This window comes from Gastrolobium bilobum, unplaced genomic scaffold (assembly GCF_033153095.1).
Source record: "Gastrolobium bilobum isolate Gb01-03AN ecotype WA unplaced genomic scaffold, APGP_CSIRO_Gbil_v1 utg11809, whole genome shotgun sequence".
Taxonomy (NCBI): Eukaryota; Viridiplantae; Streptophyta; class Magnoliopsida; order Fabales; family Fabaceae; genus Gastrolobium; species Gastrolobium bilobum.
The window spans coordinates 301,618-320,232 of NW_026897907.1; the positions used below are offsets into that span (position 1 = coordinate 301,618).

At 33.3% G+C, this 18,615-nt stretch overlaps 2 protein-coding genes across 6 annotated transcripts; one reads left to right on the top strand and one right to left on the bottom strand.

Annotated features, from left to right (window-relative positions):
- The first annotated feature begins 668 nt into the window (after window positions 1-668).
- Window positions 669-11,331, top strand: LOC133311328 (protein SPA1-RELATED 4-like). Of its 3 annotated transcripts, none has more exons than XM_061512349.1 (8): window positions 669-790; window positions 1,142-2,206; window positions 2,408-2,565; window positions 5,335-6,226; window positions 6,305-6,472; window positions 6,583-6,894; window positions 10,434-10,493; window positions 10,891-11,331. In XM_061512349.1, the coding sequence occupies exons 2-8, from the start codon at window positions 1,343-1,345 to the stop codon at window positions 11,077-11,079; spliced, it is 2,643 nt and encodes an 880-aa protein (XP_061368333.1). In that variant the 5' UTR covers window positions 669-790; window positions 1,142-1,342; the 3' UTR covers window positions 11,080-11,331. The 3 variants fall into 3 exon arrangements, with proteins under 3 accessions (XP_061368333.1, XP_061368334.1, XP_061368335.1); XM_061512350.1 differs by having other exon boundaries at window positions 6,305-6,451; XM_061512351.1 differs by lacking the exons at window positions 10,434-10,493; window positions 10,891-11,331 and having other exon boundaries at window positions 6,305-6,497; window positions 6,583-6,719.
- Window positions 11,332-14,505: 3,174 nt separating this feature from the next.
- On the bottom strand, window positions 14,506-17,471 carry LOC133311340 (uncharacterized). Of its 3 annotated transcripts, none has more exons than XM_061512369.1 (6): window positions 17,223-17,471; window positions 17,026-17,117; window positions 16,829-16,904; window positions 16,675-16,709; window positions 14,908-14,949; window positions 14,506-14,755 (listed from the first exon to the last, which is right to left on the bottom strand). In XM_061512369.1, exons 2-6 carry the CDS (start codon window positions 17,050-17,052, stop codon window positions 14,558-14,560), a joined length of 378 nt encoding a protein of 125 aa, XP_061368353.1. In that variant the 5' UTR covers window positions 17,053-17,117; window positions 17,223-17,471; the 3' UTR covers window positions 14,506-14,557. The 3 variants fall into 3 exon arrangements, with proteins under 3 accessions (XP_061368353.1, XP_061368354.1, XP_061368352.1); XM_061512370.1 differs by having other exon boundaries at window positions 14,506-14,733; window positions 16,675-16,736; XM_061512368.1 differs by having other exon boundaries at window positions 16,675-16,736.
- Between the last annotated feature and the right edge of the window lie 1,144 nt (window positions 17,472-18,615).

The window sequence follows — 18,615 nt, forward strand, 5'->3', positions numbered from 1 at the left end:
ACTAGAAGAAGCGAAAAAAGTAAAATAAAATAATAACAAATTGGTGACAAAAGACCCAATAAGGAAACAATGGAAGAGGGACTCATTTTTTTAATATAATATTGTCAACTGCGGTCTTTGTTTTATTTATTTATTTTGTCTTGTTTGATTTTTTATTTTTTATTTAAAATTAATATTTTTTTGTTATAAAAAGTAATTTTTAGAGTAAATACTTTTTTGGTCCTTGATAAAAAATACGATCTCTACTTTAGTCTTTTACAAAAAAAAATAGTAAGTTGATTCCTAACAAATTCAAAATAGACCTATTTAGTTGAAATTATGGTCTTTCACAATTTCAAAAAAGACTCATATTAGTTCCTCAAAAGGACTAAAATGGAAACACTTTGAATTTGTTAGGGATCAACTGACTAATTTTTTTTTGTAAATAACTAAAGTAGAGACCGTGTTTTTTGTTAGGAACCCAAAAAGATATTTACTTTAATTTTTATTTTTTATACATAGGTAAAAAATATGTGGGACTTATTTTTTATTTTTTTATTTTCTATGACGTCATATGAATCCTTATACGTGTGTTGATCTCCCATCACGTAATAAACATTAATTTTTTATTTTATTTTTAGTTTTTCTTTTTCTGTTTTAAGATTTTCTTTGCTGATAGAAATGTTGTGGATTTATGAGACTGTGGTCTGTGGAGGTTCATAAACTGTGCAAGTGCAACTACAAACTAGAAAGTTTTATCTTTTGGTTTCATTCTCAGGTTGGTTTAGCAGAAACAGAAGATCCTCCTATGGTGATGCACCTCTCTCTCTCTCTCTCTCATTTGTTCTCTCTCTCTCTCTGCATGTATTTTTCTGCCCCTATACTTTCTGAGGTGGACATTTGGAACCAAATGGGAAATTTTTGATTCTTTTTGAGGGTCTATACTATTTTTCCATATGTTGGAGTTATCTGCGTTATAATTGAGAAATCTATGCAGAAAATTATAAAAAAAGTATAATTTTTTTGTTGGGTTTTTGTAATATTTCCAATTTTCTTTACTAGAAGAAAGTTTCTTGTTTGACTTTTAATGAATTGGTTTTATTTTAATGTGATGAATTGCATGCTGATAAAAGCTCATGAATTCACGTTGATAACTTGGCAGGAAGTTGTCAATGGGTAGTGTGGCAACAAGCTTAGAATTTGATCTTGATATTGGCCTAATGGGGTCTCTTTATGGCCTTCCTGGAACCACTAAAATGAGTTTTTGAGTTATAATGGTGATGGTGGAGGAGGTGCAAGAGTGTGAAACAAGTTGGATAACTACACCATTTCTTGGCCTTCATGCAGCTCTTGGTGTATAAAGATGGAAGGTTCATCTGGGTCTACTTGGCACAAGTCTTTCAGTTCTAGGGCATTAGATGCTTCTGGAGGCTCAGTCATGAACCCAAGGCCTCATTCTTCTGAAAGAAACACCTTCTCTGGTGAGGCTTCTCAAGATTCTTACTTCATAAATGAAAGAGACAGGGTTGTGTTAGCTCAAGATGATCAGTCCAAAATCCTTGGTGGTTTTTCTGGTGTTTGTGAGGATGGAGTAGGGGTTGACCCTTTTGTTTGTACTATGGATTGTGGTGATATTAGCTTGAGGCTATGGTTAGATAAACCTGAACGATCAGTGGATGTCTTTGAATGCTTACACATATTTAGGCAAATAGTAGACATTGTTACTGTGGCCCATTCTCAAGGAATTGTTGTTCATAATGTGAGGCCCTCTTGCTTTGTCATGTCATCTTTCAATCATGTCTCATTTATTGAGTCAGCATCTTGTTCAGACTCCTACTCTGATACTTTAGAAGAAGATGGATTAAACAGCCAAGCTGTTGAGATTAAACTTCCAACATCTATCTGTCCCCATGATATGCATCAGGAGAGATGTTTAGGAAGTGATGATTTTGCACCTGTCAAGACTTCAACAACTGCTTTGTCAGACTCTAGTTGCATGCTGTCAAGTGCCGTGTTTGCAGCGCCTGCATCGTTAATAGAAGATACAGAAGAAAATAAAATGAAAGACAGGAGAATGGCTGAGGAAGTAGAAGGAAAGAAGCAATCATTTCCAATGAAACAGGTACTACTGATGGAGTCGAGTTGGTATACTAGTCCTGAAGAGGTAGCTGGTACTCCAAGTTCCTGTGCTTCGGACGTTTACCGATTGGGGGTTCTCCTTTTTGAGGTTCTCAACAGAAATATACAATTCTTGTTTAAGTTGTTATATTCTAATTGGGTGCTTTTGATCTAATTTATCTTTTTTACCTTGTTATTCAAATGGAAATAAGATAAAGTTTTCAAAGACCCAATTACTATTTCTATTTTTTATTTTGGTAATTATTACTATTTCTATTTACTCTAACTGGATTATCCATCATGTGACCAGCTATTCTGTCCACTCAGCTCAAGAGAAGAAAAGAGCAGAACTATGTCTAGCCTTAGACATAGAGTTCTTCCTCCACAGGTACTTGTAATGTGGCCTAAAGAAGCTTCATTTTGCTTATGGTTATTACATCCTGAGCCTAGTAGTCGTCCAACATTGGGGTAAATTCTCTTCACCACATGCCTTTTAAATATTAAATATCCAAACTGTTTGTGATATGTTCCGATTACCCGCCACTTGTATGCCTTATTTTCTGTAAAGAACCTTGGGATACACCACCTCAAAAGCTAGCTCAAAGGGTGAGAGTGCCCAAGACCTTATAAACTTCACATTAGTTGCACATACAACCAATGTGGGACTATATATCTCAACACGCCCCCTTACACGAGAGCCCATTAGACTTGAAGAGTGGACAATGCAACAGGCCCAGCCTACCTGTGCTAAGAAACGCCACAAGAGAAAGTGGGGGGCGGTGAGACTTTGATACCATGTAAAGAACCTTGGGATACACCACCTAAAAAGCTAGCTCAAAGGGTGGGAGTGCCCAAGACCTTATAAACTCCACATTAGTTGCACATACAACCAATGTGGGACTATATATCTCAACATTTTCCTTTTCCTTTTTGTTGTCCAATTCCTTAATTTTTGATTGGAAAGTTGAAATTCAGCTAATTGGCAAATTATTTTGAATAAGATCCTTTATAAGCTGGTTTTACGTATAAGCAAAGACTGCATTATGGTCTTCAGGTTGTTTAAGCTTTAAGGTTTGTGATGTACATATCTCCTTGATGGACTTGGCATGCAGTTTGTCTAGTTTAGGTGTTAGATCATGGATAAAACAAGTGCTACCAAATTACATGAGGGGGTAGATAGTATAGATATTGAGTAGGAAACAATATAGAGGAGAGAATCTGGTTTTGCAAAATGGAAGATCACATGCAATTAATTAGATAGCATGCATTGAGAACCACATCCCTGATAAAAATGCAAAATGACATGATTGTACTAGATTGTAAGTATGAATGATCTCAATTTTTATGCTTGCCAGCCGAGTGATGTGAGCACATAAAGGTTTGTGAAGCAGAAGGATCCCCTAGATTGACATAAATGTACATAACAAAGTAGACAAATATTCGTGGGCATTATCTATGTGTAATATAATAGTAGGGGAACAAAATGATTTTGAATTTCAGCACAAAAAGATTGAAATATTAGGAAACATTTCAGTATGATATATATATATATATATATATATATATATATATATATATATATTATAATGTAATCAAGTTCAACGAGGACCAATAATGAAATAAATGTGACAAGATAGTTTATTCTATGATAGAAGGGATCAACCAATTCAATGGGGACACAACACAATTATTAACTTGCTTTAGAGGCAAAGTATGTACTTGTTTGCCAAGTTGACATGACTTACTTAAGAGATGACAAATATGATAGATTAGAAACCATCTTATAAGCAACATGAAATGAAGGCATGGAAAGAAGATGTTTTAGCCCCTTGGACTTATGCCTTATGCCCTTGCCCTCACAAGAACTAGATTATCATTGAAGTTAGCAACACAATGAATAAGGCAAGTTGAGTTACTAATGAGGATAAGATTTAAAGGACAACCAGGGACATAATCTGAGTTAACAAGGGATGAGGGAGAGTTTTACCAATACATTTAGCTATGATAGTTTGAGATAGCAAATTCTTTCACCATGTACTAATTGCTTGCAATAGTGCATGTTTGTTTTAGCTTATTTTGGGTTTAGAAAAACTTATAAGCAAAATGATGCCAAGAGAGCTTTTGGCTGAAAAACTTCATTGAGTAAATATTAACCAAAACCAAACTTGTGCTTAATGTTTTAAAGGAATTTTGGTATGAAGGAAGCTGTAGTTTTTTGGGATTAATTCAGATTTCTAACTTGCTTTTCAACAAAGGGATTAGTACAATATATATGGATTAAAGGCTTTACATCAGGTCAGCCCGTTAATCCGAGATGAAGGGTATAGTCCCTATAAATCAGCTATACACTAATCAGGGAAAGAAATCAGCGTAAAAAAAGGGAAACGAAATAGGAAGCAAATAAATACAAACTGGGAAATAAATAAGATCAGGATAATTTTCTGAAATCAAGCAATGATGGAGCGCAATCATTGGGGCGCGCATAACAACAGTTTCAATATATATATATATATATATATATATATATAACGTAAGTCATACCAATTTTTGCTTAGCTGTTTGTTTTGAGTTGTCAATAACAAGACCTACTCCTATTTAAAAGTTTCTGCATCTGAACTGCCCATTGCCTTTCTAGATAATATAATATCTAAGAATATAACCCCTTGGCTGATGCCCTGCTCCCCCGTCCTCAAAAGAACAAATTATCAATGAAGTTAGCAAAACAATGGAAAGTTAGTCAATTTACTAATGGAGATAAGATGTAAAGGACAATCAGGGACATCAAAGAGTTAATGAGGGAAGAGGATGGATTTGACCAATGCCTTTAGCTATGATAGGTTGAGGCAGCCAATTCTTGCACCACATACTTAATGTCAGCATTAGTGCATGTTCGATTAGCTTATTTTGTGTTCAGAAAAGCTTACAATTAAAATGTTGCATAGAGAGCTTTTGGCTGAAAAGCTTAACTGTGTAAAAATTAAGCAAAACCAAACTTATGCTTAGTGTTTTCAATTATTTATTTACAAAAGTAATACCGATTTTCACTTGGTTATTTGCACCGAGTTGTCAATAACAAGAACAAATCCAATATTTCCAAGTTTGTGCATCTTATCAGTCCATTAGCTTTGCTAGATAATGTAGTATTTAAGAATCAGGAACCTGACTAATCAAAGCATTTGTAATTCCATAATAAACTAAGAAGATATTTTTTATAACATTTATTTGCTTGTGTAGCAGGGAGTTGTTGCAGAGTGAGTTTCTTAATGAACCCAGAGATGATATAGAAGAGCGTGAAGCAGCAATAGAACTTAGAGAAAGGATAGAGAGTCAGGAGTTGTTGCTAGAATTCCTTTCATTAATTCAACAGAAAAAAGGGGAAGCCGCTGAGAAGTTGCAACGTACAGTGTCTTTTCTGTGTTCAGATATTGAAGAAGTGACTCAGCAGCAAACTATATTTAAAAAGATAACTGGCACTGGACTACGGAATGATGATTGTTCAGCTTCAAGTTTCCCATCTCCGGCAACTGTTGACAGTGAGGATTCTGCTTGTCTAGGGACCAGAAAACGGGTAAGACCAGGTCCGTGTGTTAACAACACTGAGGGATGTGATAATAACAGAGTTGATGATAAGAAAAATCATGGAAGTGTTCTTTCCCGAAGTTCACGGCTTTTGAAGAACTTCAAGAAACTAGAGTCAGCGTACTTTTTGACACGATGCAGATCAACCAGAGGGTCTGTCATTGTGTCTGAAAGTTGTATCAATAAAGTAGCATCGAAAGAGCAGTACAGGGAGGGAAAATGTCCTTGGATAAATCCTTTCCTTGAGGGTTTGCGCAAGTACCTATCATTCAGTGAGTTAAAGGTTAAGGCTGACCTGAAACAAGGAGATCTTTTGCAGTCTTCCAACCTGGTCTGCTCACTCAGTTTTGATCGCGATGCAGAATTTTTTGCTACAGCAGGCGTAAATAAGAAAATTAAAGTTTTTGAATGTGACACAACCATAAATGAAGATCGTGATATCCACTATCCAGTAGCGGAGATGGTTAGCTGGTCAAAGTTGAGCAGTGTATGTTGGAATACTTACATCAAAAGTCAAATTGCTTCAAGTAACTTTGAAGGTGTTGTACAGGTAGGTCAATGGTTATGAATAATAGGTTGTCTATGATTTCTATAGCAATAACTGTAACTTAATGCTTATCTTTTTCAGTTATGGGATGTGACAAGAAGTCAAGTGCAGTCTGAAATGAGGGAGCACGAGCAACGGGTATGGTCCATTGATTTCTCATCAGCAGACCCAACAATCTTGGCAAGTGGGAGCGATGACGGTTCTGTCAAGCTATGGAGTATCAATCAGGCAATTCCATTTTTGCACTTGGTGGATCTCAGCTTTGAAACTAAACGTACTGCAGTCATCTATTGCATGTTTTATGTGTTTAATTCTCGATGTATGATGGGTTGTTTCTCTCACCTGGGCTGTTACTGCAGGGAGTTAGTGTTGGTACCATCAAAACAAATGCAAATGTGTGCTGTGTTCAGTTTCCCATGGACTTTGCTCATTTCCTTGCATTTGGTTCAGCAGATCATCAAATATATTACTATGATCTTCGCAACCTGAAAATGCCTCTTTGTACATTAGTTGGACATAATAGGACAGTGAGCTACATCAAATTCGTGGACAGTGTGAGCCTAGTCTCGGCATCCACAGATAACACTTTGAAACTTTGGGATTTGTCCATGTGCGCTTCCCGTGTTATAGACTCGCCGATTCAATCATTCACCGGTCACATGAATGTTAAGGTACATATGTTGATAATAGTAGTTTTTGTGTCTTTTCTGATATATGAGGGGACATTGGTTCAAGTTTTGACAAAATATTCCAAGGATTTACATGTTTAGGAATGGTATTACTCAGAGTGATGATTATCACATTTTGTTAATCTGTTGACCGAAACATTTGTGAGAATGACATTGACAGCTGCAGGGGTGGCCGGATTTTTGCAATCAGTGAGTGGCGGTAGTGGCTTAAGTCACCAGCCACTGTAAGTGCCTGCAGGGGCAGAATGTTAATAACAGTTGGGGTAGCCAAATTCCGGTGATCTGGGATGGTAGCAGAAGTTGGCCATTTTTAGTTGTGGGTAGAGGCTCAAAGTGGCTAGGTTTTGCAACCAAATAATTGCATGTGGTGGTTGTTGCCGGCAACAATGTGGAAGTGCTTGTTTGATATCTTGGAAATAGAAAAGTCATGAAAAATATATTCCCATGCCATGGGAATGGAGCATACCCAAGATTATCAAATTGTGATTCAAAACGTGAATTGCCAAAGTAACTTTTGAATTGTGAATCATTAATCGTATTAAATTGTATGATTGAAAAACACAGAAAAATAGCGTAAAATATGTCATAAATGATGTATGATGTATAGTGCCCAATATGTGAATAAAAAACCAAAATCATAAGTAGGAAGATCATAATTGAGTTTTGCAATCAACACAAATATAAGTAACAAAAAAAAAACATAGTGCATAAGTAACCAAGTCCAAAACTAATTATCTTCTTACTCATCAATCATCAAGACTAATGTCATCACTATAACTATCATCTATTATCATCATCTAGTCTGACTAATCCTCTCTTCTGCTCAGATTCTAGTTATTGCAAGGCATGAGAGTCGTCTAATTTTTCCTTAAAGTGGTGTTCAACTTCCAAGGGCTTGCTCCTGTCATGATGAACAGAGTTCTGAGCAATATTGACTATTATCTTGTTATCACAATCCAACCTTATAGGTTGGGAATAAGAGATATTTAGTTGATGAAGAAGTTTTCTTAACTATATTCCCTAACAAACTCCATGAGCTAGTGCTCAAAGTTCAACTTCGGTATTACTTCTTGCTACTACTGGTTGCTTCTCCAAGTTATTTGGTTGCTCCACCCATTGGTGGAAAACCCAAGGTTGGTTATCTATCCATTGATAAATCAACTCAATTCGCATCAACGCAAATTTTAATCATCCTTTGCTCCCTTTTCCCCAAAAAAATCCCCTATATGGTGTCTTCTTGAGGTACCTTAGGAACCTGTAAATTACACCAAGGTGTTTCTCCTTGTATGAATGCATACTTGCTTCTAAAGCAATTCCAGGCCGTGTATGAGATAGGTAGATCAATTTACCAATTAATGTTTAATTTTGCTCATCCACCTCTTTCCCTTCTTCAATGCTCAACTTGACATTAGGTTCCATGGGTGTCTCAATTGGTTTGCATCCTGGTTTGCTTGTCTATTGATACGAATCTAGGATGTACTTATTCAAAGATTTACGATCCTTGTCTTTTTCTGAGCTACTTCCATGTCGAGGAAATACCTTAGGGCACGAAGGTCCATCAGTTCCGACTGATCTGCATGATATTCCTTTAAGGAATCTATCTCCTCAGGATCATTGTAACACAATTATTTCCTCCACATATAATGTAAGAGTAGCACGCTTACCATCCTTAGTTTGTGGATAATGAGTGATCGGTTTGGGCCTATAAGAAACCTTTCCCCTTGACTATTTGAGTGAACTTTTCAAATCATTCTCTAGAGTATTGTTGTGCCCATAAAAAGACTTCTTTAACTTACCCAACAAACCATCTTTTTTTCCAAAATTAGGTTGAGGATCCATGTTAACTTATATAAGTTACCATTTAAGAAAGCATTCTTTACATCCAGTTGTTGTAGGGACCAATCAAGATTAACAACTAGATACATAAGAACTCTAATAGTGTTGAGTTTGGCGACAAGGGCTTATGTTTCTTGATAATCTATCCCATATGTTTAGGTGAATCCCTTTGCAACCAGTCTTACGTTGTATCTTTTAATGTTTCCATCTGCATTAAATTTAATGGTGTACGCCAACTTGTAGCCAACTGGTTGTTTTCACTTGGTAATTTCACAATCTCCTAGGTGTCATTCTTTTCCACGACATCCATTTCTTCAAGGACAACTTGTTTCCATTTCAAATCATCAAAGGCTTCTTGTATACTTTTCGGTATCTTTGTACTATATTGTGTTGAAAGCACAAATACCTGGAGACAATTTATCATAGGAGATATACAGAGAAATGAGATATAAAGTATAAGTCTTGGATCCGTTTCTGAGAGCAATTGCAGATGTAAATCCAAAGTACCATGTTGAATTGGATATGGATTTTCACCATTGGGAGTTTTAGTGTCGAAACTATAAGCCGAAGTGGAATCCTGACTGAGGAGAGGTTATGGATTATTTACACTTTGAGGAGGCTTCCCGCGCCTATACACCAAAAGTTATTGTTGTTGATATCCTCTTGTTTCAAATTGTGGAAAACACTGAGGGAGTGATGGGTAAGGCTAGGGGTAAAACTATGGTTGTAAGTTCCCATGACTTATGTTCATTTTCATATATATGCTCCCCTTGAAGAGGAGCTGGGGAAAAGAAAGATTGAGTTTCGAATAGGTGACATCAAGTGACAAAGACTTTTCATAAGGATGGGGAGTAACACTTATATTCCCGTTGGGTAGGTGTCTTGCCAATGAAGATACACTTGTGGGATTTAGGACAACTTTGGACCGCTGGTGAGATAGGACATAGACAAACATTACACAATTAAGTAGTTTGGAATATGTGTTTAGGGGACATGATATCGGAGATTGAAACTGAATGACTCGGAAAGACATTCTATTGATGAGATAGGAGGCAATTAGAGTAGCTTTCCCCACAGATATTTAGGGACATTCATTGTGAACATCATGGCTCGAGAAACTTTAAGGAGATGACAATTTTTTCTTTTGGTTATGCCATTTTGTTGTGAAGTATGAGGACATGGACTCTGGTGAATAATTCCTTGGTTGGAAAGTATTCCCCAAGAACGGAATTAATGTATTCTTTCCCATTGTCTGTTCGTAGGATTTTTATTGAGGGATGAAATTGATTTTGAACCATGATATGCAAAGTTTTGAAAACTTGTTCAGCTTCTGATTTTTTAGACCCAACCAACCCTAAAATGGTCATCGATGAATGTGATAAATCATCTTGTGTTCGAAATGGTTTGGTTTGGTTTTTTGCTCAATAAATGCTGCTACAACTTACTCTCGTGTAGAATTATTCCTGCACATATTTTCTTAGTTGTTCGTCGAGTGTAGCTCATCTTGTGTGTGATGTTTGAGATCCATATCTTGTTCATAATTAATTGGTGGGCCTGCAAGTGGGTGACTATATAGTAACTGCATGCAAAATTTAGTTCATTTATAATTAATTTACAGCAAATTTTATGGATACAATGTTTCAATTTTTGCGGTATTATGCTGATGCATCGTCCTTTTGTTGCAGAACTTCGTGGGGTTGTCTGTGTCCGATGGTTACATTGCTACTGGTTCAGAGACAAACGAGGTATTTTGTGGGTCCCTTTTCATTGATTTACCTGTTACGTTTTGTATATAGCCGTTGACGAGTTCCTTTCATTTTATTTATTTATAATTTGTTCATGATTAATTTACCTGTCACAAGAATATTGCTTTTGAATCTCTTTTTGATAGATTCTGTTATAAATGAAGTTGTTGAAATATAGGGATTAGAAAAGAGAGAATACATTTCTGTAATTTCACACTAATAGGACTTTAAATAATTGTGATGTTATGATATAAAACACTAGGCTTATACTTCATGGTATCACCCAGTAGCTTAAGCTTTTTCGGGAGGGATGATTCGTGACAGATGGAGGAAAATGTCATTTATTTCTTCTTGGATTTTACTGTATTAATTAAGGTCTTGTTCCTATATAAATTAGGTGTTCATATATCACAAGGCTTTTCCCATGCCAGCATTGTCATTCAAGTTTAACAATAGGGATCCAATTTCTGGGAATGAAGTGGATGATTCTGCACATTTCATCTCTTCTGTTTGTTGGCGTGGTCAATCTTCCACCTTACTTGCTGCAAATTCCACTGGGAATGTCAAAATTCTTGAGATGACTTAAGTTGGCCTCTACTTTGAAGCAAATATACAAACAAGGGTTTGTTGTGCATGAGGTTACTAATTCCATGATTATTACTTGTAACATAAATTTTTGCATTAGATCATAGCGGAAGCAGTGAGAGAATAGAGTGACATTGATCTCATTTAAGAGTGTTTTGTAGATAAAATTCTATATGGAAGAAAGGAAAGGTGAAAAAAAATATATCAAAATTTGTTACGGTTATGATCCTTATTTAATTTATAGATGCATTTTTATGGGCTCTATTTTGGCAAGCTCTGATTCCTTGAATTGGATCTATGTTGTTTAATTTTTGTTTTTTGTTTTTGTTTTTGGTCCTTTAGAATTTTAAAATATTGCTTTTAATAATTTAAATATTTTTACATAAATTAATAAGTTATATAGAACTTAGATAATAAATTGAAATTTTAAAATACATATAGTATTATTTTCATCTTGCGTTTAATTTCTTTTCTCTCTTATTTTTATTATTTTTCTAACACGATTTAAAAGTGAAATGAACTTATTCATGTAACGACCTACTCCTTCGTCTTACATTCTTTTAGATTTTTCTGCTATCTTCACGTTTTTATAAATCAATGAGAATTTCCCCCATTTTTAGATAAAAATAACTGTTCTTTGGGTCTGTTGAGTTGTGATGATAACTTATTAATGCAAAATTATGAAATTAAATTGAAAAATATTTCCAAATATATAAGATAAAGGGTTTTGTTTATCTCATTTTACATGAGATAAACAATTTTTCTACACACAAAAAAAAGTTGGGTCCCATCATTTTTTTTTTCTCCTCTTATTTGTGGGTCTCACTTATGATTTTATTTCTACAACATGAGGTAATTTTTTTCACAACATGAGAAAAGTATTTCCCATAACCAATTTTTAAAAATATATTAGAACCCATCAACCAACAAAATTTTTATAAAGAACTTTGACTAGAGGGGTTAAAAGAGTCTGACGCTTTTGACTTGGCTCGTGTAGGCCTGACCTATTCTGTGTGTTTTGGTTGTTAGATCTGAGCTTAGATCTGTATAAAAGCTTATTTAATAAAAAGGTCTTAGACTCCAATTTAAAAATCCGGCCTTAAAGCCCATCAGGTTGGCCTACTATTTTTATTTTATTTTATATTTTTTATACTAACCTAATTTTCATTCCCATCATCGTGCCTAGCCCACTTCAAGCCATCAAGCAACCGTTCTCCGTCATTCTTTTCGTCAATTGGTTAAGCAGACTTTTTGAATGATTTTGTTCTATATTACGCTGTTTGGATATACATTGAATTTATTTTTGTTGTTAGATCTGAGCTTAGATCTGTATAAAAGCTTATTTAATAAAAAGGTCTTAGACTCCAATTTAAAAATCCGGCCTTAAAGCCCATCAGGTTGGCCTACTATTTTTATTTTATTTTATATTTTTTATACTAACCTAATTTTCATTCCCATCATCGTGCCTAGCCCACTTCAAGCCATCAAGCAACCGTTCTCCGTCATTCTTTTCGTCAATTGGTTAAGCAGACTTTTTGAATGATTTTGTTCTATATTACGCTGTTTGGATATACATTGAATTTATGAATCTTTGTGGAATTATTAGTGTTCTTGATCGTATATTCTGTTTGGATGAATTTTTGTTGTCATATTTTTTTAACAAGCTAAGCCAAACTTTTATATTTTGTAAATAAGCCAGACCACATGCCGATAATTATATTCATAACAGGTTACTGGCTAGGGCAGTCTCACACATTTAAATACAGACTTAACATTTCAAGATCAAAGCCCGACCCGACTTGATCCGTTAACATCCTTAACTCTAACTTTGTCTTCCAATTTCACCGGCCGAATAATAAGTACAAAAAGTTACAAAATTTTTGTAATTTAATCTTTATCATTTTATAACCCAAAATTGTAAACTATGATACAATTTAACTTTATGATTGAATTCCTTGACCTAGCATCTAAATAATTATTGATTGATATTAAAAAATAAAATAAAAATGAGCTGCTTGTGCTTATATTAACAACTTTTGTTCCCTTATCTCTTGCTGTCTAAATTGTGCCAATATCAAACAATGACTCTAATTCATCCTCATTTTCATTCACCGGATTCCTATTTGAGGCATTCTTACTTCAAGATGACGAGTGCAAGATTGCCATTATTGAGATTAGAGGAATGAAAGCCAATAAATGTTGAAGAGCTCAGTGTTGGGTAAGTACCTTCCAACAAGGAGAGGATAACATAAAAGTATCTAGAAGAAAGTAGAGAAGAGAGAAAGGTTTTATCATTGTATTGTGATATCTCTGTAAGCATTGTACATGCCTTCAGGAGTTGAGATTTGGAATAATTTATTTGGGGTTATGGATATATCGAAACAATTATATTATTTATAACACATTTAACACTCTCCTATAGATGTCCATTAATAGAATGTATTTCATTAAAATATTACTAGGAAAAAAACTCCAAATGAAGGAAAAAAAAGTATAAATTCATAGTAATATATATTGCAAGCGGTCTCATTAAAAACCTTACCATGAAAATCCAATATGAAAAAACATGTGTGAAGGTAAAAATTAATACAACATGTATATATATATATTTTGGGTAGAATACAACATGTATTTTACTCTCCTTAATGATAACATCATTTAACATTTCTGAGTCCACTACTAAAAAAAGCTCAATTTTCAACGGAATTTTTCCGTTGAAAATTATGAAAATTCCGTTGAAAAATCATTTTTTGACGGAATTTTCGACAGAATTCTGCTGTTGGATAACCCTTCGTCAAAAGGCAACGGAATTTTTTTTTCCGTTGAAATTTACAACGGAATTTTTTTCCGTTGAAAACTTCAACGGAATGTATTCCGTTGGAAGCTTTACTTTTCCGTCAATAAATAAAGTCATGAAATAATATTAAAGTAATAAATTCCGTCGAAAATTTCAACGGAAAATATATCCGTCAAAAAATTCTATCTCAATTTGCAACAGAAATTAACAAAAATTCCGTTGAAATTTTTTACGAAATTAATTTTCGTTGAAAAATCCCGTCACAATTTTTCGATACAATTTAATTATAATTCCATCGATAATTGCAACAGAAAAAATCTCCGTGAAAAAATTCCGTTGTAAAATTCAACGGAATTTATCTACAATTCCGTCTATACTTTCAACGGAAAATAATTCTGTCGAAAAGTTTCGTTTCAGTTTCCAACGAAATTTATCTATAATTCCGTTGAAAATTCTTAACCGTTTACAACGGAATGTACATAAAATTCCGTCGAAAATAATATTTTTAATTTTTTAAAAAACATTAAATTCATATGGAAACAAAATTTATCCGTCCCTAATAGGATCAAAATATATCCTTCCCAAATTTCGTCCCTAATTTTTTTATTATTATTTAATCTTTCTATTCCAACACATACAATATTCAACTTCACCAAATACTCAAACCTAAGAATGATAAGTTTTACAGACTAAAGAACATAATCCTCCTCTTCATACACATGAATAATGATTTTAAGTGGAAGAACTTTAAATATTCCTCCCTGGTCAAGGCTCTCCTTGACTTGAACCCTCCTTGGCTTTTTTCTCCGTCTTTGACCATCTTCTTCTTCATCAGGAGCATCATCTTCCAATTTGAAACTATCCACGGTGGGGGAAGTTCCTGATTAATAAAACCAGATCATACTAAATCCCTAAAGAGAGAACTGCTCAAAGGAAGAACTTGAGATGACATTAGATGTTGAGTTCATGCAGAATAACAAGAAAAACACCCTTCAAGTCGAAGAAAACGCCTTCATGTAGAAAGAAACTTACCAAACATATAGGTTGAAAGTTGTTGAAATGTGTTATCAAGTACTGCAATACAAGAAAATATAGATCCAACGTCAAGAAGAAAGGGAGCAATATAAAATTAAAAATTTAGTCAATAGAAAGGAAAAGAATAGAAACACTGTTTTGATTTCAAAATTTATCATCACACTATCACACTAATCCAAAAGAAAACAGTTGATAGCAAAGTAAGAACAATTCAACCTCCAAATGTAGCTTGGCCCAGCATTTTTCATAATGAGATCAAAACACCCATGACAATGATATAATGCATAGTTCTCATCACCACAACAAAGAAACTTATCATCAATTTCATATAACATAATAAGTAATTTAAGAGACTAAGTGTGACAACTGATAAGAAATAATAATAATAATAATTTATGTTAGATTAATCATCTATTTATATATGTTAAATTAGTTATATAATTAGTCAATATATAAAAGTCACGTGTTCGGTTAATTATAATATATATATATATATATATATATATATATATATATATATATATATATATAAATAAGCTGACCTTAGTAGTCAATGTATATAGAAATTTAAACTAACTGAAACTCTTATATTATATATACACGGTTTGGATGCTAGCTTACGGAGTTATGTCTTTTTTAATTAAATAAATAAATTTTATTAGATGGGTGCAAGCAATGATACATGAAAGGTACAATGCTTTGGAAGTCACACATCAAAATCATACTTTAACTTTTTCCTTTTCCAATCTTTATAACTAGCTTGGTTATTTTAGTGTAACTTTTTTTTAACTGTTTAGTGTATAAGGAATGATATAATAAATAATAATTACAAAAATATAGTACTTTATAACTACAAGTCGACATCAGTCAACAACATGACAATATTGAATAGATGCATTTAATTCATGAGTATTAGCATGTTGAACACTTGGCCGAAAATTTCAAATTGCCTAAACTTGCATGGAGGCCACTTGGCTTGAGGCTTGGTGCATGAAGGACACCTTGCCTCATTCACTTGACACATTATACTCTCAGCCATACTAGGAGGAATAAGGTGGAAAGGCTAAAACAATAAGTTCAATTAGGCAAGGGTACAATGCCTAGAGTCTTGATAAATTAAGACGAAGGGAACTTAGTCTATAAAAACATATATTAGTACACATAGATGGTGCTTAAATAATATATTATGAATAACATATAAAAAAGATGGTTTGGGGGAGGAATAATTTGGGAATGAGGACATGTAGTATTCAAGCTATGGCTTAAAGGATTATGCAAAATAATTAAATGTATATTGAATAGATGCATACATACATATATGTGTGTGTATGATATTCGGGAAAAAAAAACCCATTTGTTACAAAGAACCAAACCTAATCCCAAGTGCAAATGAATAAACTTTGTCACACAAGAGAGGAATAAAATAACAAAAAATAAAAGGCAATACTTTAACAACCAAAGGCTCCAAATGTGCACCTTAGTCTCTAGTGTACTTCTGAAAGTTGATACACTGCATACAATATGAGTGTAATTTATGTTCTAAATCTGTCATATACTATTATTAAAAGAAATAAATTACAAAATAGTTCTCTACCAAATGATTGATTACCAAAACATATAACAAAAACCAATGATGTGGCTAATCGCAGAAACAAGATGATAAACTAAAGGTTGAGCTCATTGATATAACTTATATATACATTTGAAGAATTCAGAGAAAAGAATAACCTTTGTAGTTCGACCAATGATGAATGAGTAGTTTACCTGGAATATTATTTGAAAGATATAACCCCAAGTGCCTGCAGGTTGATGGATAACATGTCCAACTACAATATCAAGAACACAATGACAAGTATATAGCAGAGAGCCAGAGAATACAAACTAGATTATAGGCATGACTAACATAGGCAGTACTTACCCCAAAATAAATGGTTATTGATGTAAAAGTTCACCTCTACCAGTTCATTCTGTATGTCTTCCATTGGTTTAGTAACCTAATAAAGAAGTGTAACATAACCAGAGTGTGTTAAGTTAAAGTAAAATTCAAAAGGATTAAAAACAACAAAATAGAGAATAAAAATTAAATTATAAAAATGCATAAATCAAATGAATGACCCCATAACGCAAATATTTTCTTATCATAAGTCAACTCTGAATCTCCCAAGTGGTCTTCCTCTTTACATTTGAGTTAAAGAAGGCACAATGTCCTGAAAAATAAACATTACTAGAATAAGAAAACACAAGTTTGGGAAAATCCAAAAAAAAACTAACGATGTGCAGGGAAATTAAAAATTTGCGATTACTTTTAATACCTTTGGGTTGGTATTATCAGCGACAGCCATGTGCTACAAAAACGGGGTTGACATGTGCAGCTTCTTTTACATAATTCATCGAAATCGGACAAAAATGTAGGACACCAAAATCGGTATGATGAGCAGCACAATGCTTCAACCAACTGCAGCACAATGCTTGAAATTGTAGTGTTTGTGGTGGTTGTGGAACGGTGTTATGGAACCAAAATCAGTACACACAGGGGATGAGCACTTGGTTGACGAGGGATTGGGGTTTGAGAGAAAAGAGGAGAAAAAGAAGATGGTAAATAGGAATATGAAAGAGGAAACGTGTATAACTTAGAAAAAAAGGGAGCTTTGAGATTGTGAAAAACCAAAAGAGAGGGAAATAATTGGGGTAAGGAGGGAAAATAACAACGGGTAAAAAGTACCAAATTTTAAAATGAATTAAATTTTGAGATAATTAAATTGTATCATTATAAGGATAATTAATTGCTAATTATAAAATAAAAAGATATTTTTTATGCTAATTAGATAATATTTTTCCAAGAATATTAGCTAATTTTGGAATCATATATAAATTTATCAATTATGATATTATGGAAAACTTCATTTTCATCAAATGAAATTAATAATTAAAGTTTATATTAAATAATTTTTCAAGTCTCTTGGTTGAAATTAATTTATAAATTATCTTTTTTTTCATTTTATAATTATATTTAAAATATAGAATCAAATTTATTTGAAATAAATTAAATATGTATTATCAAAATAAGATATTCTAATACTTTAATAATCTTCCTAACGATATTGGGTAAAAAATAGATAAAATAAAATAATATTTGGGTAACAATGAGAAACGATAATAATCAGAAACGGTAACAATAAAGTTAATTTTAAAATAATTTTAAGAGATATTAATTATTGGATCATACTTATTATTAATTATTAATCCAATAAATTATAACCGTTAGATTGACGGAAATCAACAGTTACGATTTAGTAGTAACCAGTAGTAACAAAAAGAGGTAGTAACTATAACATTCCCTATATATAAATATAAATAGGACCAGGATCATTTTACACCGGTGTAAGACTAATAAGTCTTACACCACATCTCAACCGTTGATTTCTGTACATCCAACGGTTATAATTTAGAAAGTTATATGAATTCATTAATATTAATTAATCATTAATTACACTACAAATACCAACCGATGATTTCCGTCCATCAACGGTTGAGATGTGGTGTAAGACTTGTTAGTCTTACACTGGTGTAAAAAGAACCTGCCTCATATAAATATATATATATATATATATATATTTGTACTAAAGAGGTTCTTTAGGTTGGTTATTCAAATAAATATTTTTTATATTTAATAATTCTCTTTGATATATTAAATTATAAATATTA